The 22,161-nt window shown below is 42.8% G+C and overlaps 1 protein-coding gene across 2 annotated transcripts in view; it reads left to right on the top strand.

The window, feature by feature from the left end:
- The window catches only part of LOC124552400, a 126,442-nt gene that overhangs the window by 94,791 nt on the left and 9,490 nt on the right, over window positions 1–22,161 (top strand). For both annotated transcript variants that reach the window (XM_047126663.1, XM_047126664.1), the window contains exon 12: window positions 6,960–7,269. In XM_047126663.1, the coding sequence (XP_046982619.1) occupies window positions 6,960–7,269 (310 nt within the window). The remainder of the gene's footprint in view (window positions 1–6,959; window positions 7,270–22,161) is intronic.

Consider the following 22,161-nt stretch of genomic DNA (forward strand, 5'->3'; position numbering starts at 1 on the left):
TCTCAAGTGTGTTTCTCTGCCATCTTCTGATTCTTGAGAGGTTTTATATCTTCTTCCACATCATCTGTCAACCGATTCTGTGGCCTTCCTCTCTGTCTTCTTTCATTTGGCCTTCCAGTATCCACCCTAAGGACATGCCGAAGCCAGGCTATTCTAACTTCTTATTAATCTACAAGGGTTGAATGGAAAGTAATGCCTCCACCTTCGTTAATTGGATTTGGATGGGAATAGTTTAATAAATAAAATGCAGAAATAATACTTAGAGTATGATCATTAATTACCAATATTCAGTTTTCCACATAATCGCCAGCCATTTGGATACATTTCTGCCAATGATGAACAAGTTTTCTGAAGCTGTCACAGTAGAAGTAGACACTCTGTTTCTGAAACCAGTCTCTTAGTTCTCTCAGCGTCTTCATCAGAAGCATAATGATGTTACTGCAGATCATCTTTCATTATTGGGAACAGATGGAAGTCAGACGGTGCTAAATCTGGGCTGTATGGAGGATGCCGTACGGTGGCGAGATTCGGTCTCTGAAGTTCTGCTGTGGTGGCACATGAATTGTGTGGTTTGGCATTGTCATGCTGCAGGAAAACATTTCATATTGTGCTTGTAATTTTTCTCTGAGTGATACGACAATCGTCCTGAATCAATCTGTCAACATTTTACTTGTGAAACTCAAGTGGTTGCTGCCACAGGACATCCAACTCTTTGTTTGTTACGCGGGTCAGATGTTCGCGCCTCAACATCATTATACGAGGGTTATTCCAAAAGTAAGGTCCGGTTATAAAAAAAAAATCAAAACTAAAATGTTTTTTCAAAACAATTGTTTTATTTACATTCCTTACATCTTTATCTATTTTTCTACATAACTTCCATACTTATTTAAACATTTGTCACGTTCAACAAGCTTTTGAATGCCCATGTTATAGAAATCGGCCGCCTGTGACGATAACCAGTCCTTAACTGCTTCTTTCACTTCATCATCTGTGTCGAAGCGCTTGCCGCCGAGAAACTCCTTTAAGTAACGGAACAGGTGGAAATCACTTGGCGCCAGGTCCGGACTGTAAGGAGGATGGTCCATCTGTTCCCATCCAAATTTCTTGATCAGAGCTTGCGTTTCATTTGCAGTGTGGGGTCTGGCATTGTCATGCAACAACAAGATTCCAGACGACAAAAGACCACGTCGCTTATTCTGGATTGCACGTCGAAGTTTAGTCAGGGTAGCGCAGTAGGCGGCTTTATTAATCGTTGTTCCTCTCTCCATAAAGTCGACTAACAATACTCCACGTCTATCCCAGAACACAGTCGCCATAACCTTACGTGTTGAGATTGTCTGCTTTGCCTTGACCTTGACTGGCGATGACGTGTGACGCCATTGCATTGACTGACGTTTAGACTCTGGAGTGATGTGAGAAACCCATGTCTCATCCCCTGTGACAACATTGTCTAAAAGACTGTCACCTTCCTTATGATATCGCTCCAAAAAATCAAGAGCAAAAGCCATTCTTTTCATTCGTTGGGGCTCAGTAAGCAGCCTGGGAACCCAACGGGCACACAATTTGTGAAACTTCAAATGTTCAGACACAATTCTGTACAAAGTTGTTCTACTCACATTCGGAAAATGCATGTCTACGTCTGTAATAGTGAATCGGCGATCTTCACGAATTTTTTTGTCAACCGCATTGACCAAATCGTCTGAAATCACTGATGGTCGGCCACACCGTGGTTCATCGTGCACATTATCCCGTCCTTCATTAAAAGCTCGCACCCACTTGCGCACTTTACTGTCGCTCATTATGTTAGGACCGTACACTTCAGTAATCTGCCGATGGTTTTCCGCCGCTGAATTGTTTCTTGCAGACAAAAACCGTATCACTGCCCTTACTTCACAATCGGCGGGCTGATCAATTGTCTTAAACATTGTAAAGTGACACTGTGAACTACACTCAGCAACAGTAACAAAGCGAATGGCGGCGTTTGACGCGCAAGGCTTGCCGGGAGTCGGCGCGCATGCGTGTTTTGTCATTGGCGCCAAATTTCAATAGTTACGGCGAATCGGACCTTACTTTTGGAATAACCCTCGTACTTACACGCCCAACGACACGCAGTACTCACATCAACACAATCACCATAAACTGCTTTCATTCTCTGAATCTCCTTTGGGGTGACACCTTCTGGTGTCAAGAATTCAATGACTACACGTTGCTTAAATTGCATAGACTGACCATCTGTACAGGTTTCCGTACTTTACACTGTAACAACACAACCGATCAGTGCTAATGCTTCCCACCAACTGGAGCTGTAGAGAAGAGGCCACGGAACAAGCCAATACATGCTGCATACCAATGCTGCCAATTGTTAAAGATTTAAGAAGGTGGAGGCATTACTTTTCAGTCAGCCCTCGTAACAATGTCAGCTGCTTGTATGAGGCAGTCAGTGTTTGTTCTAGATCTACAGAAACCATTGTTATCCTGAACTGTCCCATAGATCTTGTGCAAAATCCTGCATTCAAACATGCTGAGCTGCTGCTCATCTGTACTCGTTAATGTCCATTGTTTCACATCCTGTGTTTATAAATGGCCTGATTGTTACGCTGTGTGTTTGCAATTTCAGCTATGTATTTAGTCATGACCTGGAGGACAATAATTTCTTAAATGTGTTGACAGCAATCTGCAGTTGTTTGCTGATGATGCTATGGTGTACAGGAAAGTTGGTGTGTTGAGGGACTTAGGATACAAGATGACTTAGACAAAATTTCTAGTTGGTGTAATGAATGGCAGCAATCTCTATATGAAGAAAAATGTAAGTTGATGCAGATTTGGGAGGGGGGGAGATAGGATGTAATTTTTGGGTATCTCATTAGCAGTGTCCTGCTTGACACAGTTACATTATTTAAATATCGGGGCGTAACATTGGAAAGCGATATGAAATGGAATGAGCATGTGAGGATTAGGGAGGTGCATGCTGAACTTCAGTTTATTGGGAGAATTTTTGGAAAAGTGTGGTTCATCTATAAAGGAAACCATACGTAGGAGGTATTGAATAGGATTGGGGAGAAGAGAAGTTTGTGGCACAACTTGACTAGAAGAAGGGATCGGTTGGTAGGACATGTTTTGAGGCATCAAGGGATCACAAATTTAGCATTGGAGGGCAGCGTGGAGGGTAAAAATCGTAGAGGGAGACCAAGAGTTGGTGGACTAATCTTTGGGTGGCATTACATATACCCATTATACACTCGTGTGGTTGTTGAGGACAGTTTCGCTGCGTTAGTGGGTCCATATCGCCAGCAGTTTGGTGGCAATTTATCTTGATGGATAACAACTTGCATGCTGTTCTCATAAACATTCTCCTTCACCTGAATGGAGTGGCCTGTCATTTCCCTGGACATGAGCCCAATCGAGCATGCGTTGGATCGATTGAACAAACTATTTTTGGTCGTTGACAACAGTCGTGTACCCTATGCAATTTACACAGAATTGCTGTTGAAGAGTGGGACAATTTGGACCAGGGTAGATTTGTTGGTGATCTCATCAGTGGTATTCCACGAAGAATTCTTGCCTGCAACTGTGCGAAGGTGTGTTCCACTGTGTACTGTTGGTGATAAGGACTGCTGTGATACATCCCTCCACCTCCCCATGGTAACAAGCGATTGTGTCGTTACACAAATGTTTTTTGATTTGGTGATCTTGACAGATTGCAAATTAATATGTATGCAAGCCTCAGAGCAATCCCGCCTTCCCACTCCCCTCTCCCTCCATGCCACAAATTCTAAATAAATGGGTGATGCAAAATTTTTAGTGATGTGTGTATATTTTCCAGTCGCACATTGCACAAATGATATCGATGCTGGTTTTGACTTCTTACCAAGTCATCGTCAGATGATCTGCTTTAAAAGCAAGAAAGGGGGATGGTAAAATACTAGTAAACCAAATTATAAATTGAATTATCTGCAGTGTACAATCTCACATACTTTAACCCATTATACAGTAACTTGTCAGCTTTAGAGACATCGAAAAGCACTCACAGTGTAAACATGTCTGTGCTCTGATTGATGTAACTGAAGGCTACAGCTGTCTTTGTAATCGTATAAAGTTGATAATTCTTAGATTGCAAATATATTGTTAAGAGAGTTCATAGTGTAAACGTGAATGTAAGAGAAAGCCTTCTAAAAGTGAAAACCAGTAAAAAAATTACTTAACTTTTGGTGTAGAAAGCTTGTCACACACTAAGAGGAGGATAGATGCCTGCCAGCAGACACGATCTGCAAGTAGTAAACTGGTAGATGACAGTCTCAAGTGTACTCTGAAGAGACTATATTAAAGAGTTTTTAAATCTAGCTACTGTTAGACAAGTGTGATTCGGGAGGAAAGCTAACGTGAGCATAGTAAAATAGAAATTAATGCATCAGGAAATATGTTGATACATGAAGATGTTTGGCTCAAATGAACTAGGCTTCAGAATGGTCCCATATCAGCTCCTTCGTTGCTGAAAATAGCTGTTAAATGTGAAAACAAAAGCGCAGTGAATTTTCTAGAAGACCAGGCTGGTTGATACATTTCTAAAAGAAGAAAGCCTTGGTGTTAAAAAGATGTTTACGTAGAGCTAAAGGACTTTTACCAACTTTGACTGAATGGTGGTTGCTATCACTTTTTCCTCCAACACATGAAGAATATTACACAATGGGTGTAAATGCATTCACAACTGTTTTATTTTATAAAGGTTATGTAATTGGATGGATAGAAGAAATATGCTCACCAAGTAGCGGCAGGAAAAACATATATAAAAGTTAGGACAGTATTCAAGCATTCAGAACCAGTGGCCCCTTTTGACAGAAGGGTTGAAGGGAAAGGAAGAGGGATGAAGGAAAAGGAGTGACGAGATTTAGGAAATGGGGAGAGTTATGGAAAAGTCCCCCAGAACTCCCAGTTGGGGAAGACAGTCTGGCAACATTACCTTTCCAAACGTCTGACTGACTCCTGATGTACAACGTCCATCCTGGTCACCATGACCAACTATATGTTCACCCATAATTACTTCTCCTTTGAAGTAATGATGCACAAACAAACATGTGCCACAGCAGTGGACATCAGATGGGACCATGCTGTGCTAACCTATTCCTAAACCATTTAGAGGAATCCTTCATAACCATCAAGAGTCTCAAACCTCTCACTTAGTTCAGATTCACTGATGACATCTTCATGATATGGACTGAGGGTATCCATTCCTCTAAAACATTGAACCCCCTCCCCATTCGCTTCACCCTGCCGTCCTCAACCAATGAAGCCACCTTCCTCCATGTAAGCATCCACCACAAGGATGGCTAAGACCTACTAACCATCTGTTGTACCTCCACTTTGACAACTACCATCCATTCCATAACAAGAAGTTCCTTCCATACAGCCTTGCCACCTGTGGCCGTTGCATATGTAGCGATGAGCAGTCCCTCTCCAAATATGCCGAGAATCTCAGTGAGGCCTTCACAGACTGAAATTACCCTCTCAGCCTTGTCCAGAATGGAATCTCCCATGCCTTGTCTGTCCAGCCATCCACCACCTCACACACACCCACTGTCCAGCCACAAAGCAGCACTCACCTCGTGACTTAGTACCATTCAGGACTGGAGCAACTGAATCACATTCTCTGCCAGGCTTCTGATTATATCTTGGCAGTATCCTCTCCACTCCTCCCACAGTAGTATTTCACACCGACGTTACCTACACAGTATCCTTGTCCATCCTTGTTCCATCCTATCCCTGACCCCTTACCTCACGGCTTATACTGCTGCAATAGACGTAGAAGCAAAACTTGCCCCATACATCCTCTGACTACCGTCTTCTACAGTCCTGTCACTGGCATCTCTGTCCCTACCACAAAGGCAGGGCAACCTGTGAAAGCAGCCATGTGAGCTACAAACCTAACTGCAACAATTGTGCTACATTCTATGTGGGCATGACAACTAGACTTTCCGACCGCAAGAATGGCCCCCACCAAACTGTGACCAAGAGACAGCTGGACAACCTAGCCGCTGAATGTGCCACCAGTCATGATGTGCTTCACTTTAATTGCCATCTACAATCTTCCCATCAACACCAGCGTTTTCTGAATATGCAGTAGGGAACTCTCTCTACACCATATCCTCGGTTCCCGTAAGTGCTCTGGCCTCAACAATCTCTAGTCACTGTCTTCCACCTGTCTATCCCCTCTTCTACTCCCACTGTCGTATACACATACCTCCTGTCCCGCCAACACACCTACAAGTCCTTTCCTCCTCTCATCTTTTCTCCTCTCTTTTCCATCTGCCCCTCCTCCCCACTCTTAACACCCCCCCCCCCCCCGCCACCCTCATCCCAGCCCTCAAATAAAGCTTCCCGGTGCTGCACCAAGCAGACCTATTGTGTCCCCACATTTTCCTGCATGCCCCCACTGACAGCACTAGATCTTCCCCAACCCCGCCCAGCTTTTCCTCTGCCTCCCCATCCCATGCCTCTTCCTTAACTCCCCCCCCCCTCCACTACACTCCCCAGATAGATTGCTGCTCTTGTCAGATGCAGTTGCAGGTGGCCTAAGTGCGTGGAGACAGTGGCCATGTCTTTGAGTGTTGTTGTGTTCTACTCCCAAAGGAGGACTGTGTCTGAAAGCTGAAAAATACTTCTAGTGTTCTTTTTCATTGTGCCTGCTTGCAACTCAACACTGCCTCGACGTGTTCAGTAGCTATCAGTGCTGTCCATATTGTTGTTATTCCTTCTTGAACTTTCCATTGTATATTCCAGAAGACATTACCATAATTATCAGTTCGAGTAGATTAGTACTAGTCACAGTTTTGTCAGTATGCTTTACAGAATTAGCTGCCAGTGGCAGCTTCTGCATTTTGATGCACGACTTGGCTCAATCCATGTCCCTGAAGCCGCAGTGTGTAGAGTTGTCGTGTTTAAAGTATTTCTCATGATCTCTGTAGGCGGAAAGGCTGTCCATGGCTCCACCTGTCTCCCGTTGCGTCCGGGCGGGGTGTAGCTCGCGATGAAGCGCTGAGGCAGCAGCTGGCCCACGAGACGGGGGCACTCGCATTTGACTCGGAGTTCGACGCAGTGCTCGATGCTGTGACTGGGTCATGCAGAGACAGCTTCCTCGTAGCGCGCGGTATTGCTGACTACCGCGACGGCGGCCGTCCAGGGGCAGCAGGCTCCCAGTGGCAGCCGTATGCCGCCCTCGCGGCTGCAGCGGTTGTGCGCTGCATCGTCGAGAGAGTCCCAGCTGTGTGTGACTAGGTGAGCTGCTGGGTCACTATCCTTAATGTAGAGTGAAGTCGGGGCTTATGGGCAGTTTATCGAGATAATTTGGAGAACTGTAGTAAAATATCACCACCAAAGTTACATGTGTATTGCATGCGTATGTTAAAATTGGCAATGACCTCTAAACTTTCTTCAGTCCCACCACTGGTAAATCCTACAACATGAAATGTGTACATTGTAAAACTAGATCTCCTATTTACTAATTAATGTGGTTTTACTACACAACCCTTCTTATTGGAATAACAATAACTAGACTAGATTAGATAAGATATACTTTTCGTTCCATAGATCCATAGTCAGGAGATCCTCCATAATGTGCAACATGTCAGAAGACGAGAATACATAAGACTGCTAATAAACTGTGTGACAAAAGAAGTGAAGCAATCGGAAGACACGGTCAAAGTAACTTTGTATACAAAAACATCATAGGCAGATATGTAAATGATTAGAGCAGCAATTCTGTGACAGTTAGAAGGGCCATTATAGTGCTGTTAGTGTTTAGTGTTGCTACCACCCTGGTAAGTTGTATAAAGAAAACAAACAGCATCGGACATTAAGTGATTACTGTGAAGAACACAAGCACACTGTGTAACTCTGTGAAACAGCATTATCAACACCTTAAAGGGGTTTCATTGTGGATCCCCATATGGTCAGGTTTTTGGGTCATGCAACATCCCGATTTAAGGGGCCTTCACATGTGACAGTGCCCAATGTCGGACTGTGGGGCAAGGCATACTTCCCGTAGAGGTTCCAGTCTGCTGTGTCTGATTACCGTGAGGAAGAATTGTGGTATTATGCACCGAGCACACCCTGACACCTTCACATCTGTGCCTGTCATCTGAGAACAGGTAATGGACATTGTGCAACATTCTGTGTCATTCCACAGCGTTGGCTAGGGATTGGACTACAGCATTACTGTCCAGGGGGTGGATTGCCATTAATATCTCGACACAGATGGCTGAATTTGTAGTGGTGCTGCTTTGACTGGGAAATAAGGATTGCTTACGAATGGCAAACTACGCAGGATGACCACAGTCGCCGAGTCATTCCGACCTGGGGAGAAGTCCCATTCTTACAGTGTTTAAGAGAGGCACGGCAGTGTTATTCCTGGCATCACAGTGTGGGCAACTTCGGGTGCGACTTCCTGTCTCAGCTGGTGGTGACTGAGGGAACCTGCATGTGGGGACAGCCTTTGTCCCCACCCGTGAGATTTGCATGCTGACTTTTCTTCAGGGCGCTGATGACCCTGATGTCGAGTGCCCCATTGACCCGTATCGCCGCCACGATCGAGGGAACTCTTATGGCAAATGGTACATCACGAACATCCCACATTCCTCTCGTACGACCGTTCTTCAGCAGGAAAATGCTTGTCCACTCAAGGCACGTGTGTCTGCAAACTCTAAGCGACCAGTAAGATTCTGAGACATATCCCAAACAAGGTATGTTTGGGACCAGTTCAGATGTCAACTCGGTTCCAGTATCCGTATCCATGATATTGAGGACAAGTTACAACAGTTACAAACCAGTTTGCATCAGGAGAGGATACAACTGCATTATGACGTCCTGCCCAGTCAAGTCGGTGCATGCATCCTGGCCAGAGGGGCTGCATATCATACAGATATTGCATATCCACTCAACATGAAGTATCACTTCATTTCCTCCTCCCCTTCCGGACACTTCACTTTTTTGTTGGACAGTGCATTTTAGTTGGAGTGGGTTCAACAACTGATTCTCCCTCTCTGTCCCCTTGTCACCCACAGTAAATCTGCCACACTGGCCGTTGTTACTCTGATTAGAATATTCGTTAATTTGGTCTTTCTCACAATTGCACAGTTTTGATTGTGTAAGCATTTTCAAGTGTCTAAAATGTATGCCAGGTGTAACATCACTAAAATGCAAATATAAAAACAATCTTTAGTAGTTTATTTGATGAAATAAAAATTGAAATAATGTAAAATGAAAGAGAACTTACATTGTTTAACCAATCACAGGCATTTATGGGTTACTATCAAAAACTTCGTCATAATTGTTACAGTGCAACTGGATGGCCTGTTATGGAAAATAAAAATGCAAGTAGCATTAAAAATTGGTCAATATACAATAGGGGATAATGTCAAATGGTAAAATTAGAGTGGCAATTCTTCTGGAAAATCTGGGATTCTCAGGAAATTACATTTTACCCAGGAAATTTCAGGAATTTTGCAAAATCTCAGGGAATTTTATGTTTTTAACATAGCATTGATTTAAATTTATGAAGCTTTATAAATGACAAATTTTTAATTACTTAATATTTCAAAGTGTGCTAATAATACTAATGTTATTCCTTGTAAATTATCGACGTTCAAAACTGTGGTCAAACTACTGCTTAATATATATGTATCATCTGAAAGGAAAAAAAGGTGTTATTGTAGGATACCCCAGTTAGAATCAGAAAACATCAAACAACAAGTACAACAAATACCGGAACAAAATAATGTGCAATAAGAAGAAGAAGAAAATACAGTAATGGACTCGAACACCCGAGAGCAAACAAACAAAGAACAACACGCATCAACTAAACAATCAGAGGAAAACAAAATCTTAAGACAGCCACCAGAACAAGCACAAATAGAACACGAAGTGACACACATGTTAGATATAGAAGAAAAATTTCATCTGACATATACAGGGCGTTTCAAAAAGAAAGAGCAGATTTCAAACATTTATTTCTCAAAAACTACAAATGATAGAAACACAATTCCAACGGTCCTTCACTCAATATGAGTACCAAATGTTACACAACAAATATCAAAACTGTACCTCAATATGAGCACCATTTGTTACACGACAAATATCAAACCGGTATCTCATTTCTTGCCACACACGACGCAACTGGTCTTTAGTTACCGAATTCACGGCCGCAACAATTCGATGTCGTACCTCTTGAAGAGTAGCGGGCATAGGTGGGACATAAACACAGTCCTTTATGTACCCCCACAAATAAAAATCGCAGGGAGTAAGGTCTGGTGACCTGGGAGGCCACAGACGATGACATTGATCTTGTGCTCCTGCTCTTCCAATCCACCGTCCTGGAATGGTGTTATTTAGGTACCGTCGTACAGGTTCAGAGAAGTGTGGTGGGGCGCCATCTTGCATGAAGATGAAGTGATTTGAATCTTCCTGAAGTTGAGGAAATAGCCAGTTTTCTAACATGTCCAGGTAAATGGTTCCTGTGATAGTTTTCTCCATGAAAAAGAAAGGTCCATAAACTTTGTTTACCGAAATTGCACAAAAGACGTTAACCTTTGGTGAGTCTCTTTCATGTTGAATAACGTCCCTCGGAGTTTCACTCGCCCAAATTCGTACGTTATGCCGATTAACTTTACCAGAAATGTGAAACGTTGATTCATCTGAAAAAATTAATCGTTCGGCAAAATTGTCCTCTTCCATGTCCTGTAGAATTGCAGTTGAAAATTCGAACCTTTTGTTGTGGTCGTCAGGACGCAATGCTTGCAATAACTGCAGTTTGTACGGCTTCATGTGCAGACGGTTACTCAGAACGCGCCATACCGTTGTTTTAGACATGTTTAGTTCGTGACTTGCCCGTGCCGTGGATTTTCTAGGGCTCCTTTCGTAAGCTGCACGGACACGCTCGACATTTTCATCCGATGTGCGTGGACGACCCGTGCTTTTTCGCTTGCAGATGCAACCATCTTCTACGAATCTGTGATGCCACTCATAAATTTGCTTATGACGAGGCGGCTGTTTGTTGAATTGACGGCGGAATGCACGTTGCACACCAACAATGGACTCTAACTTTGCAAATTGCAGCACACAAAATGATCGTTCCTGTGGTGTCGTCGCCATTTTCCTACAAACAAACGCCAGCGCCACTGCGGATTTGCATGGAACTTCTGCGCGGACCATTGAAAAACTTTGAACCTTTCTCTGACAAGAAACGTTTGAATTGTGTTTCTATCATTTGTAGTTTTTGAGAAATAAATGTTTGAAATCTGCTCTTTCTTTTTGAAACGCCCTGTATAGAATACAAAGACACAAATACAGACATTAGACCATTCTTGCATAGACCACCAAATAACCCACAAGTCGAAACAACAACAACAACAACAACAACAATCAACACAATCATACACAACAAAATAAATGAAAATACAACTATGGAAGAGTTACAACTACTGGTTTATATGAGCACTCGCTACACTAAATATACACACTAGGCAGAGATCAGAACAAACCAACACAGAAGAAACCCACCAAACCAGCATGGCAACACAGGCTACAGATCAGAATAGAAAAACTAAGAAAAAACATCGGACAGCTAACACAATTTATAAGAAACGAAATATCAGACAAAAAACGAAAAAGGTTAGGTAAAATCTCACAACAAGAAGTGATAGAGCAATTAGATGAAAAGAAGCAGAAATTACAAGCATTGGCCAAACGACTAAGGAGATACAAAAAAAAGTGAAAATAGAAGGAAACGAAACCAAACAATCAACATAAACCAAAAGAAATTTTATCAGACAATAGATAACACACACACACACATTAAAGTAGACAACCCACCAAACATAAGACATGGAACACTTCTGGAGCAACATATGGTCAAACCTGTTACAACGTAACAGGCATGCACGGTGGATAAAAGCATAAACAGACACGTACAAGACGATACCACAAATGCCTGAAGTGATAATTTTGCAACATGAAGTCACCCGAGCAATTAATTCTACGCACAATTGGAAAGCCCCTGGAAAAGATAAAATAGCAAATTTCTGGCTAAAGAAGTTCACCTCAACACATTCACATCTAACTAAATTATTTAACATATCTAAAAACAAAGATGTGAATATAATAGAGGGAAACATTCCACGTGGGAAAAATATATCTAAAAAGAAAGATGATGAAACTTACCAAACAAAAGCGCTGGCAGGTCGATAGACACACAAACAAACACAAACATACACACAAAATTCTAGCTTTCGCAACCAATGGTTGCCTCGTCAGGAAAGAGGGAAGGAGAAGGAAAGACAAAAGGATATGGGTTTTAAGGGAGAGGGTAAGGAGTCATTCCAATCCCGGGAGCGGAAAGACTTACCTTAGGGGGAAAAAAGGACAGGTATACACTCGCACACACACACATATCCATCCACACATACATAGACACAAGCAGACATTTGTAAAGGCAAAGAGTTTGGGCAGAGATGTCAGTCGGGGCAGATGTACAGAGGCAAAGATGAAGTTGAAAGACAGGTGAGGTATGAGCGGCGGCAAATTGAAATTAGAAATTAGCGGAGATTGAGGCCTGGCGGATAGCGAGAAGAAAGGATATGCTGAAGGGCAAGTTCCCATCTCCGGAGTTCTGACAGGTTGGTGTTAGTGGGAAGTATCCAGATAACCCGGACGGTGTAACACTGTGCCAAGATGTGCTGGCCGTGCACCAAGGCATGTTTAGCCACAGGGTGATCCTCATTACCAACAAACACTGTCTGCCTGTGTCCATTCATGCGAATGGACAGTTTGTTGCTGGTCATTCCCACATAGAACGCTTCACAGTGTAGGCAGGTCAGTTGGTAAATCACGTGGGTGCTTTCACACGTGGCTCTGCCTTTGATCGTGTACACCTTCCGGGTTACAGGACTGGAATAGGTGGTGGTGGGAGGGTGCATGGGACAGGTTTTACACCGGGGGCGGTTACAGGGGTAGGAGCCAGAGGGTAGGGAAGGTGGTTTGGGGATTTCATAGGGATGAACTAAGAGGTTGCGAAGGTTAGGTGGACGGCGGAAAGACACTCTTGGTGGAGTGGGGAGGATTTCATGAAGGATGGATCCCATTTCAGGGCAGGATTTGAGGAAGTCGTATCCCTGCTGGAGAGCCACATTCAGAATCTGATCCAGTCCCGGAAAGTATCCCGTCACAAGTGGGGCACTTTTGGGGTTCTTCTGTGGAAGGTTCCGGGTTTGAGGAGATGAGGATGTGGCTCTGGTTATTTGCTTCTGTACCAGGTCGGGAGGGTAGTTATGGGATGCAAAAGCTGTTTTCAGGTTGTTGGTGTAATGGTTCAAGGATTCCGGACTGGAGCAGATTCGTTTGCCACGAAGACCAAGGCTGTAGGGAAGGGACCGTTTGATGTGGAATGGGTGGCAGCTGTCATAATGGAGGTACTGTTGGTTGTTGGTGGGTTTAATGTGGACGGACGTGTGGAGCTGGCCATTGGACAGGTGGAGGTCAACGTCAAGGAAAGTGGCATGGGATTTGGAGTAGGACCAGGTGAATTTGATGGAACCAAAGGAGTTAAGGTTGGAGAGGAAATTCTGGAGTTCTTCTTCACTGTGAGTCCAGATCACGAAAATGTCATCAATAAATCTGTACCAAACTTCGGGTTGGCAGGCCTGGGTAACCAGGAAGGCTTCCTCTAAGCGACCCATGAATAGGTTGGCATACGAGGGGGCCATCCTGGTACCCATGGCTGTTCCCTTTAATTGTTGGTATGTCTGGCCTTCAAAAGTGAAGAAGTTGTGGGTCAGGATGAAGCTGGCTAAGGTAATGAGGAAAGAGGTTTTAGGTAGGGCGGCAGGTGATCGGCGTGAAAGGAAGTGCTCCATCGCAGCGAGGCCCTGGACATGCGGAATATTTGTGTATAAGGAAGTGGCATCAATGGTTACAAGGATGGTTTCCGGGGGGTAACAGACTGGGTAGGGATTCCAGGCGTTTGAGAAAGTCTCCCATCCTTCATCAAAGACACCAACCACTTTCTCAAACGCCTGGAATCCCTACCCAGTCTGTTACCCCCGGAAACCATCCTTGTAACCATTGATGCCACTTCCTTATACACAAATATTCCGCATGTCCAGGGCCTCGCTGCGATGGAGCACTTCCTTTCACGCCGATCACCTGCCGCCCTACCTAAAACCTCTTTCCTCATTACCTTAGCCAGCTTCATCCTGACCCACAACTTCTTCACTTTTGAAGGCCAGACATACCAACAATTAAAGGGAACAGCCATGGGTACCAGGATGGCCCCCTCGTATGCCAACCTATTCATGGGTCGCTTAGAGGAAGCCTTCCTGGTTACCCAGGCCTGCCAACCCGAAGTTTGGTACAGATTTATTGATGACATTTTCGTGATCTGGACTCACAGTGAAGAAGAACTCCAGAATTTCCTCTCCAACCTTAACTCCTTTGGTTCCATCAAATTCACCTGGTCCTACTCCAAATCCCATGCCACTTTCCTTGACGTTGACCTCCACCTGTCCAATGGCCAGCTCCACACGTCCGTCCACATTAAACCCACCAACAACCAACAGTACCTCCATTATGACAGCTGCCACCCATTCCACATCAAACGGTCCCTTCCCTACAGCCTTGGTCTTCGTGGCAAACGAATCTGCTCCAGTCCGGAATCCTTGAACCATTACACCAACAACCTGAAAACAGCTTTTGCATCCCATAACTACCCTCCCGACCTGGTACAGAAGCAAATAACCAGAGCCACATCCTCATCTCCTCAAACCCGGAACCTTCCACAGAAGAACCCCAAAAGTGCCCCACTTGTGACGGGATACTTTCCGGGACTGGATCAGATTCTGAATGTGGCTCTCCAGCAGGGATACGACTTCCTCAAATCCTGCCCTGAAATGGGATCCATCCTTCATGAAATCCTCCCCACTCCACCAAGAGTGTCTTTCCGCCGTCCACCTAACCTTCGCAACCTCTTAGTTCATCCCTATGAAATCCCCAAACCACCTTCCCTACCCTCTGGCTCCTACCCCTGTAACCGCCCCCGGTGTAAAACCTGTCCCATGCACCCTCCCACCACCACCTATTCCAGTCCTGTAACCCGGAAGGTGTACACGATCAAAGGCAGAGCCACGTGTGAAAGCACCCACGTGATTTACCAACTGACCTGCCTACACTGTGAAGCGTTCTATGTGGGAATGACCAGCAACAAACTGTCCATTCGCATGAATGGACACAGGCAGACAGTGTTTGTTGGTAATGAGGATCACCCTGTGGCTAAACATGCCTTGGTGCACGGCCAGCACATCTTGGCACAGTGTTACACCGTCCGGGTTATCTGGATACTTCCCACTAACACCAACCTGTCAGAACTCCGGAGATGGGAACTTGCCCTTCAGCATATCCTTTCTTCTCGCTATCCGCCAGGCCTCAATCTCCGCTAATTTCTAATTTCAATTTGCCGCCGCTCATACCTCACCTGTCTTTCAACTTCATCTTTGCCTCTGTACATCTGCCCCGACTGACATCTCTGCCCAAACTCTTTGCCTTTACAAATGTCTGCTTGTGTCTGTGTATGTGTGGATGGATATGTGTGTGTGTGTGTGCGAGTGTATACCTGTCCTTTTTTCCCCCTAAGGTAAGTCTTTCCGCTCCCGGGATTGGAATGACTCCTTACCCTCTCCCTTAAAACCCATATCCTTTTGTCTTTCCTTCTCCTTCCCTCTTTCCTGACGAGGCAACCATTGGTTGCGAAAGCTAGAATTTTGTGTGTATGTTTGTGTTTGTTTGTGTGTCTATCGACCTGCCAGCGCTTTTGTTTGGTAAGTTTCATCATCTTTCTTTTTAGATATAAAAACAAAGATGATGTGACTTACCAAACGAAAGCGCTGGCAGGTTGATAGACACACAAACAAACACAAACATACACACAAAATTCAAGCTTTCGCAACCAACGGTTGCTTCATCAGGAAAGAGGGAAGGAGAGGGAAAACCCATATCCTTTCGTCTTTCCTTCCCTCTTTCTTGATGAAGCAACTGTTGGTTGCGAAAGCTTGAATTTTGTGTGTATGTTTGTGTTCGTTTGTGTGTCTATCAACCTGCCAGCGCTTTCGTTTGGTAAGTCACATCATCTTTGATTTTACATATATTTTTCCCATGTGGAATGTTTCCCTCTATTAAATTATTTAACAGTTACATTGCAGACCCATACACATTCGCTGATACACTTACACATGGAATAACTTATCTGAAACCTAAAGATCAAGCAGACACAGCAAACCCAGAAAAATATCGCCCCATAACATGCCTACCAACAATATACAAAATATTAACTGCCGTCATTACACAGAAATTAATGACACATACAACACAGAACAAAATTATAAATGAAGAACAAAAAGGCTGCTGCAAAGGAGCACGAGGATGTAAAGAGCAACTGATAATAGATGCAGAGGTGACACATCAAGCTAAAACTAAACAAAGGTCGTTACACTACGCATACATTGATTAGCGAAAAGCTTTTGATAGTGTACCCCACTCGTGGTTACTACAAATATTGGAAATATGCAAAGTAGATCCTAAATTGATACAGTTCCTAAACATAGTAATGAAAAATGGAAAAAAAAATGGAAAAACTACACGTAATATTCAAACAATATCACATCACAGCCAATACAGATTAAGCGTGGAATATACCAAGGAGACTCATTAAGTCCTTTCTGGTTCTGTCTTGCTCTGAACCCACTGTCCAACATGCTAAATAATACAACTTATGGATATAATATTACTGGAACATGCCAACACAAAATCACACATTTGCTATACATGGATGATCTAAAACTACTGGCAGCAACAAATCAACAACTCAACCAATTACTAAAGATAACAGAAGTATTCAGCAATGGTATAAATATGGCTTTTGGAACAGACAAATGTAAGAAAAATAGCATAGTCAAGGGAAAACACACAAAACAAGAAGATTACATATTGGATAACCACAGAGACTGCATGGAAGCGATGGAAAAAACAGATGCCTATAAATATCTAGGATACAGACAAAAAATAGGAATAGATAATACAAATGTTAAAGAAGAACTAAAAGAAAAATATAGACAAAGACTGACAAAAATACTGGAAACAGAATTGACAGCAAGAAACAAGACAAAAGCTATAAATACCTATGCTATACCAATATTGACCTACTCATTTGGAGTAGTGAAATGGAGTATCACAGACCTAGAAGCACTCAATACACTTACACGATCACAATGCCACAAATATAGAATACATCACATACATTCAGCAACAGAAAGATTCACATAAGCAGAAAGGAAGGAGGAACGGGTTTATCGACATAAAAAACCTACATTATGGACAGGTAGACAATTTAAGAAAATTCTTTATAGAACGAGCAGAAACTAGCAAAATACGCAAAGCAATCACTCATATAAATACATCGGCTACACCGTTGCAATTTCATAACCACTTCTACAACCCTTTGTATCACATAACATCAACAGATACAAAGAAATTAAATTGGAAAAAGAAAACACTACATGGCAAGCACCCGTATCATCTAACACAGCCACACATCAATCAAGACGCACCCAACACATGGCTAAGAAAAGGCAATATATACAGTGAGACGGAAGGATTCATGATTGCAATACAGGATCAAACAATAAACACCAGATATTACAGCAAGCATATTATTAAAGGTCCCTATACCACAACAGATAAATGCAGACTTTTGCAAACAACAAATAGAAACAGTAGATCACATCACAAGCGGATGTACAATACTAGCAAATACAGAATACCCCAGAAGACATGACAGTGTAGCAAAAATAATACATCAAGAACTTGCCATACAACATAAACTAATAAAACAACATGTTCCCACATACAAATATGCACCACAAAATGTACTGGAGAATGATGAATACAAATTATACTGGAACAGAACCATTATAACAGATAAAACAACACCACATAACAAACCTGACATCATACTCACCAATAAAAAGAAGAAATTAACACAACTAATTGAAATATCCATACCCAATACAACAAATATACAGAGGAAAACAGGAGAAAAAATTGAAAAATACATCCAACTTGCTGAGGAAGTCAAAGACATGTGGCATCAGGATAAAGTCGACATCATACCAATTATACTATCAACTACAGGAATCATACCACACAATATCCACCAGTACATCAACGCAATACAGCTACATCCAAACATATATATACAACTACAGAAATCTGTAATTATTGATACATGTTCAATTACCCGAAAGTTCCTAAATGCAATGTAACACATACCGTACAGTTAAAAGGAAGTCACGCTTGATCAAGGTCCGCGTCACTTTCCATTTTTAACCAGACATAACGTCTGAGACAGGAAAGAAAAAAAAAAGAAAAATAATAATAATAATTATTATTATTATTATTATTATTATTATTATTATTATTTTGTGTGTGTCTCAATGGCTTTGTTCAAAGTCTTTGTATTGGATGCCCACTCAGCGACTTGCATGTTTCTAACCTTCTCCAGTGACCAGTGAAAGGGGACCTAAAATGTAATGTGGAATCCAAAACTAGTGTTGTTTCTGGCGACTCCTCAAATCATTCAGAGGTGAAGGCCAGTTTCAAACAAAGACTCGGGCATCCACAATCCAGCTGAGATTCAATCCTGCAACATCTTTCTTTCAAGGCACACAATTTGCTGCTAGCTCACATGACCCAGCATGTATGTAAGTAGTTCATCTACAGGTTTTGATGAGTGAGTTTGCAATTATCAGAAGATGTCATACATTGCCGTATCTCTTGGTTGCAGTATCTTAGAAGCTTAAATTATTACACCACCAAGGGACTGTAGATCTTCATACCTGACGAAAATTTCAACTTGATACTGCCACCCATTTCTGAGAAAAAAGGTTCTGAACTGTCGGACAGGCACACACATAACAGCAAAGTGATCGTACCAGGGTTCTGTTCTTACCATTTGCTTTACAGCACCCTAAAAAAGAGATTGATGTTTATGACAAATTTCATTGAGGAATAAATGTATTGGGAAGCAGTATTTAGTATCTCCAGTTCATCGAATAGGCCTGGGCGAGCTGTTCTCGAGTTCCTACTACAAATAATTTGTATTTATCAAACAATGGAAAATCCGGGGTGGAATGTAACAATATTCTTAGGAGAAAAGTTTCTACTCACCATATAGCCGAATGCTGAGCCGCAGATAGGCACAACAGAGATTTTCACACTTAAAGCTTTCAGCTAATGGCTTTTTCTCTATGATACCCACACTCACGCAAATGCAACTCTCACTCACTGACTGCTTCACAGCCTGTACCATATGGATCCTTCTCACCAACAACAGCTTTTCTGAATTGCACAGGTGGGAACTGTCCCTACATTCCCGTAACTCTCCTGTCCTCGCCCATCCAGCCCCTTCCCTGCTCCCATTCCACCACTACACAGTCGTCATTCCCATCACCACACCCAGCCCCTTTTTATTTATTTTATTTTAATTTTACTTTTATTTATTTCTCTCCTTTTCCACTACTTCCCTTCCTCCCGCCCCCGCCCCCGCCTGCTGCCCAACCTGCAGCACTTCACTGTCTGCCATTCCCACCATACTATCCTTCGCCCTCTCCACGCCAGCCTCCTCCTTTCCCCCACCCAGTCACCACTCCCATCATGCACTGGTGCTGCTGCTCGCAGTGTGAAGTGTGAAAATCTTCTTATTGTGCCTATCTGTGACTCAGCATCTCCGCTATATGGTGACTATCAACTTTCGTTCTCAGAATATAATTTGTATTTACACGCATTTGTACTGCAGAAATGTTTGCTTGATGAGGTAACTCAAGAAATGAATCCATGTGACATTATAGAATGAAAGTGAAAGAGATAAGCCACCTTCTTTATTTTTGTATCATCTATGTACTACAATACCCATGTTTCAAATAAAGATTTGTGTAGGTACTTCAGTGGTTATGTGGTATGCTCTTCCCAACTGAATTTATCAGTGAGTTCTAACACTCTAATGACCTTATTGTCCATGGGATGTTAAATCCTATAGAGTTGTAGTCCCAAGAATTTCACTGTCAACCTCTTCCATCTGTATGTTTATTGTGTTTTATATATATACTGGGAAGAAACCTCTTGCAAGTTGCGCACTGCATATAGTGGATTTGTCGAAGTTTAGTAAAAAATTATTGTTTTTAAAACCATTTATTAGTGCCTGTAATAATTTCAGTAACCACTTTTGCTAAATGAATGGACAGAGAACAACTTTCTGTCTTGGGAACACTCAGTACCCAGTTGCTGAGCACGCTCAGCTGCACAACTCGAAGGAACCGAGAGCTCGCGACACCACATCAGTCATTTTGAGCTTCCTCCTCAGCGCTAGTTTTCTGGAATGCCAGAGATGGAAACTTGTGCTCAGATGTGTCGTTTTATCCTGCCACCATCTCAAATTAAACTTGGGTTAACACTCACTCACCTATTTTGCCCCATGAAACATTCTTATTCTTTACGCAGTTACTTCTTTTACATTCTCCAACCTCGGATGATCTGCCCACCTTCCTCTTTCTCTCTATTTTGTATTTTTATAACTCGGACTACATTTAATTGCTCTCCATGTTTGCTTCTCACCCTGTCCCTTCTACCATCTTTGAACTGAAAGTGGTACTATTCTTACCAGTGAGGTACATAGAGGCACAAGGTACACGTGTCAATTCACGATAAGACTGTTGAGCAACAAGAATGATGCACTGTCAAAAGAGAGCACACATTCCAGGTTTCGAGCAGACACATTTTCATGTATGGTACAGATAACAGGTGCATCGGAGTTTTAGAGTGAAATGGCCTGGCAACTGGAAATGTACCTCCAAAGTTGAAGTATGTGGGACAGTAAGATTCTTATGGGAAAAACATGTAAATCGTACACAGATCCACTGTGAAATTCTGGCAGTATATGGTCCAAATGCAATGTCACATCAAAGCGTAGTAAAATTGTGCCAACAATTTACCCAAAGCCAAACAGACGCAGATGATGCCAATCGGGAACAGGCGACAGATTTGCAGCACTCGCATTGTCACTATTGTGGCCATTGCTCGGCAGCTGTGCATCTCAGTACACAGTGCTCATTCTGTCAGACCAGATCATCTGCAGCATCTGAAATTGTGCTCACACTGGGTTCCGCGATCACCGACACCTGCACACACACACACACGCAAGGTTAATGGCCATAAAGGAAAGGTGGTGTGGAAAATTAAGTGAAGGCCGTGTTCTCTTGAGTGACAGTGCAACAACCCTCACAACTTTGCTTCAACATTTTCAGTGGGATTTTGAGAAGCATCTGCTATACACTCTATATCTTCCACTGTGTGATGTCCTCCTTTTTCTCAACCTGAAAGAACATTGTGGGAGAAGGAAGAGGAGGGGAGAGGAGTTTTTAAATTTGACATTCACACAGCAGTTGTAAAATGGTTCTGTGACTGAGGAATGGATTTCTGTTGTTGAGGAATTGAACAATTGGTTAAATGTTCTGACAGAGTCTTGGTACTATGTTCAAAAACAGTATCATGTACCTGTGTCACCTTGAAGCATAGCTCAGCATTCAGTAAAAATTGCTTGGCCTGACATAACAATGTGTGACTTACTTTCTGAAGTCCGTTTGTATCTGTAACTTCCTATTCCTCTTCTAGCTCACACCTCTTCCTCACAACACATAGGTCCTCCTCAGCTTTGGGTCTTAGTGAAATGTCACTACCTTCCAACTGTCTCAAAGCACCCAGTCTGTCCTCAATGAAGAAGGAACATAAAAGTTCCAAAAACAAGAATTATAGTCAATTTAAAAGTACGTGATTGTTGACGTCTCTATCACTCAGCACTACAGTGTTGCCACATCGGCTACTGCTCGGCAGGTCACTTCACAAGTGCTGAAATGCATATAATGTGGAGCGTTGTTAGAAGCTGTTGCCATTAGGTATGGCAGAAACGTGATATGCTCTGTCCAAAGCTGATTTTAAATGACCAATGACTGAACTGTTGCAGACGACGCTTTTTGTAGCCTAACTACAACCTCTTGATGTGTGATGTATCCGGGAAAA

This window comes from Schistocerca americana, chromosome 10, assembly GCF_021461395.2.
Source record: "Schistocerca americana isolate TAMUIC-IGC-003095 chromosome 10, iqSchAmer2.1, whole genome shotgun sequence".
NCBI classification, from domain to species: Eukaryota; Metazoa; Arthropoda; class Insecta; order Orthoptera; family Acrididae; genus Schistocerca; species Schistocerca americana.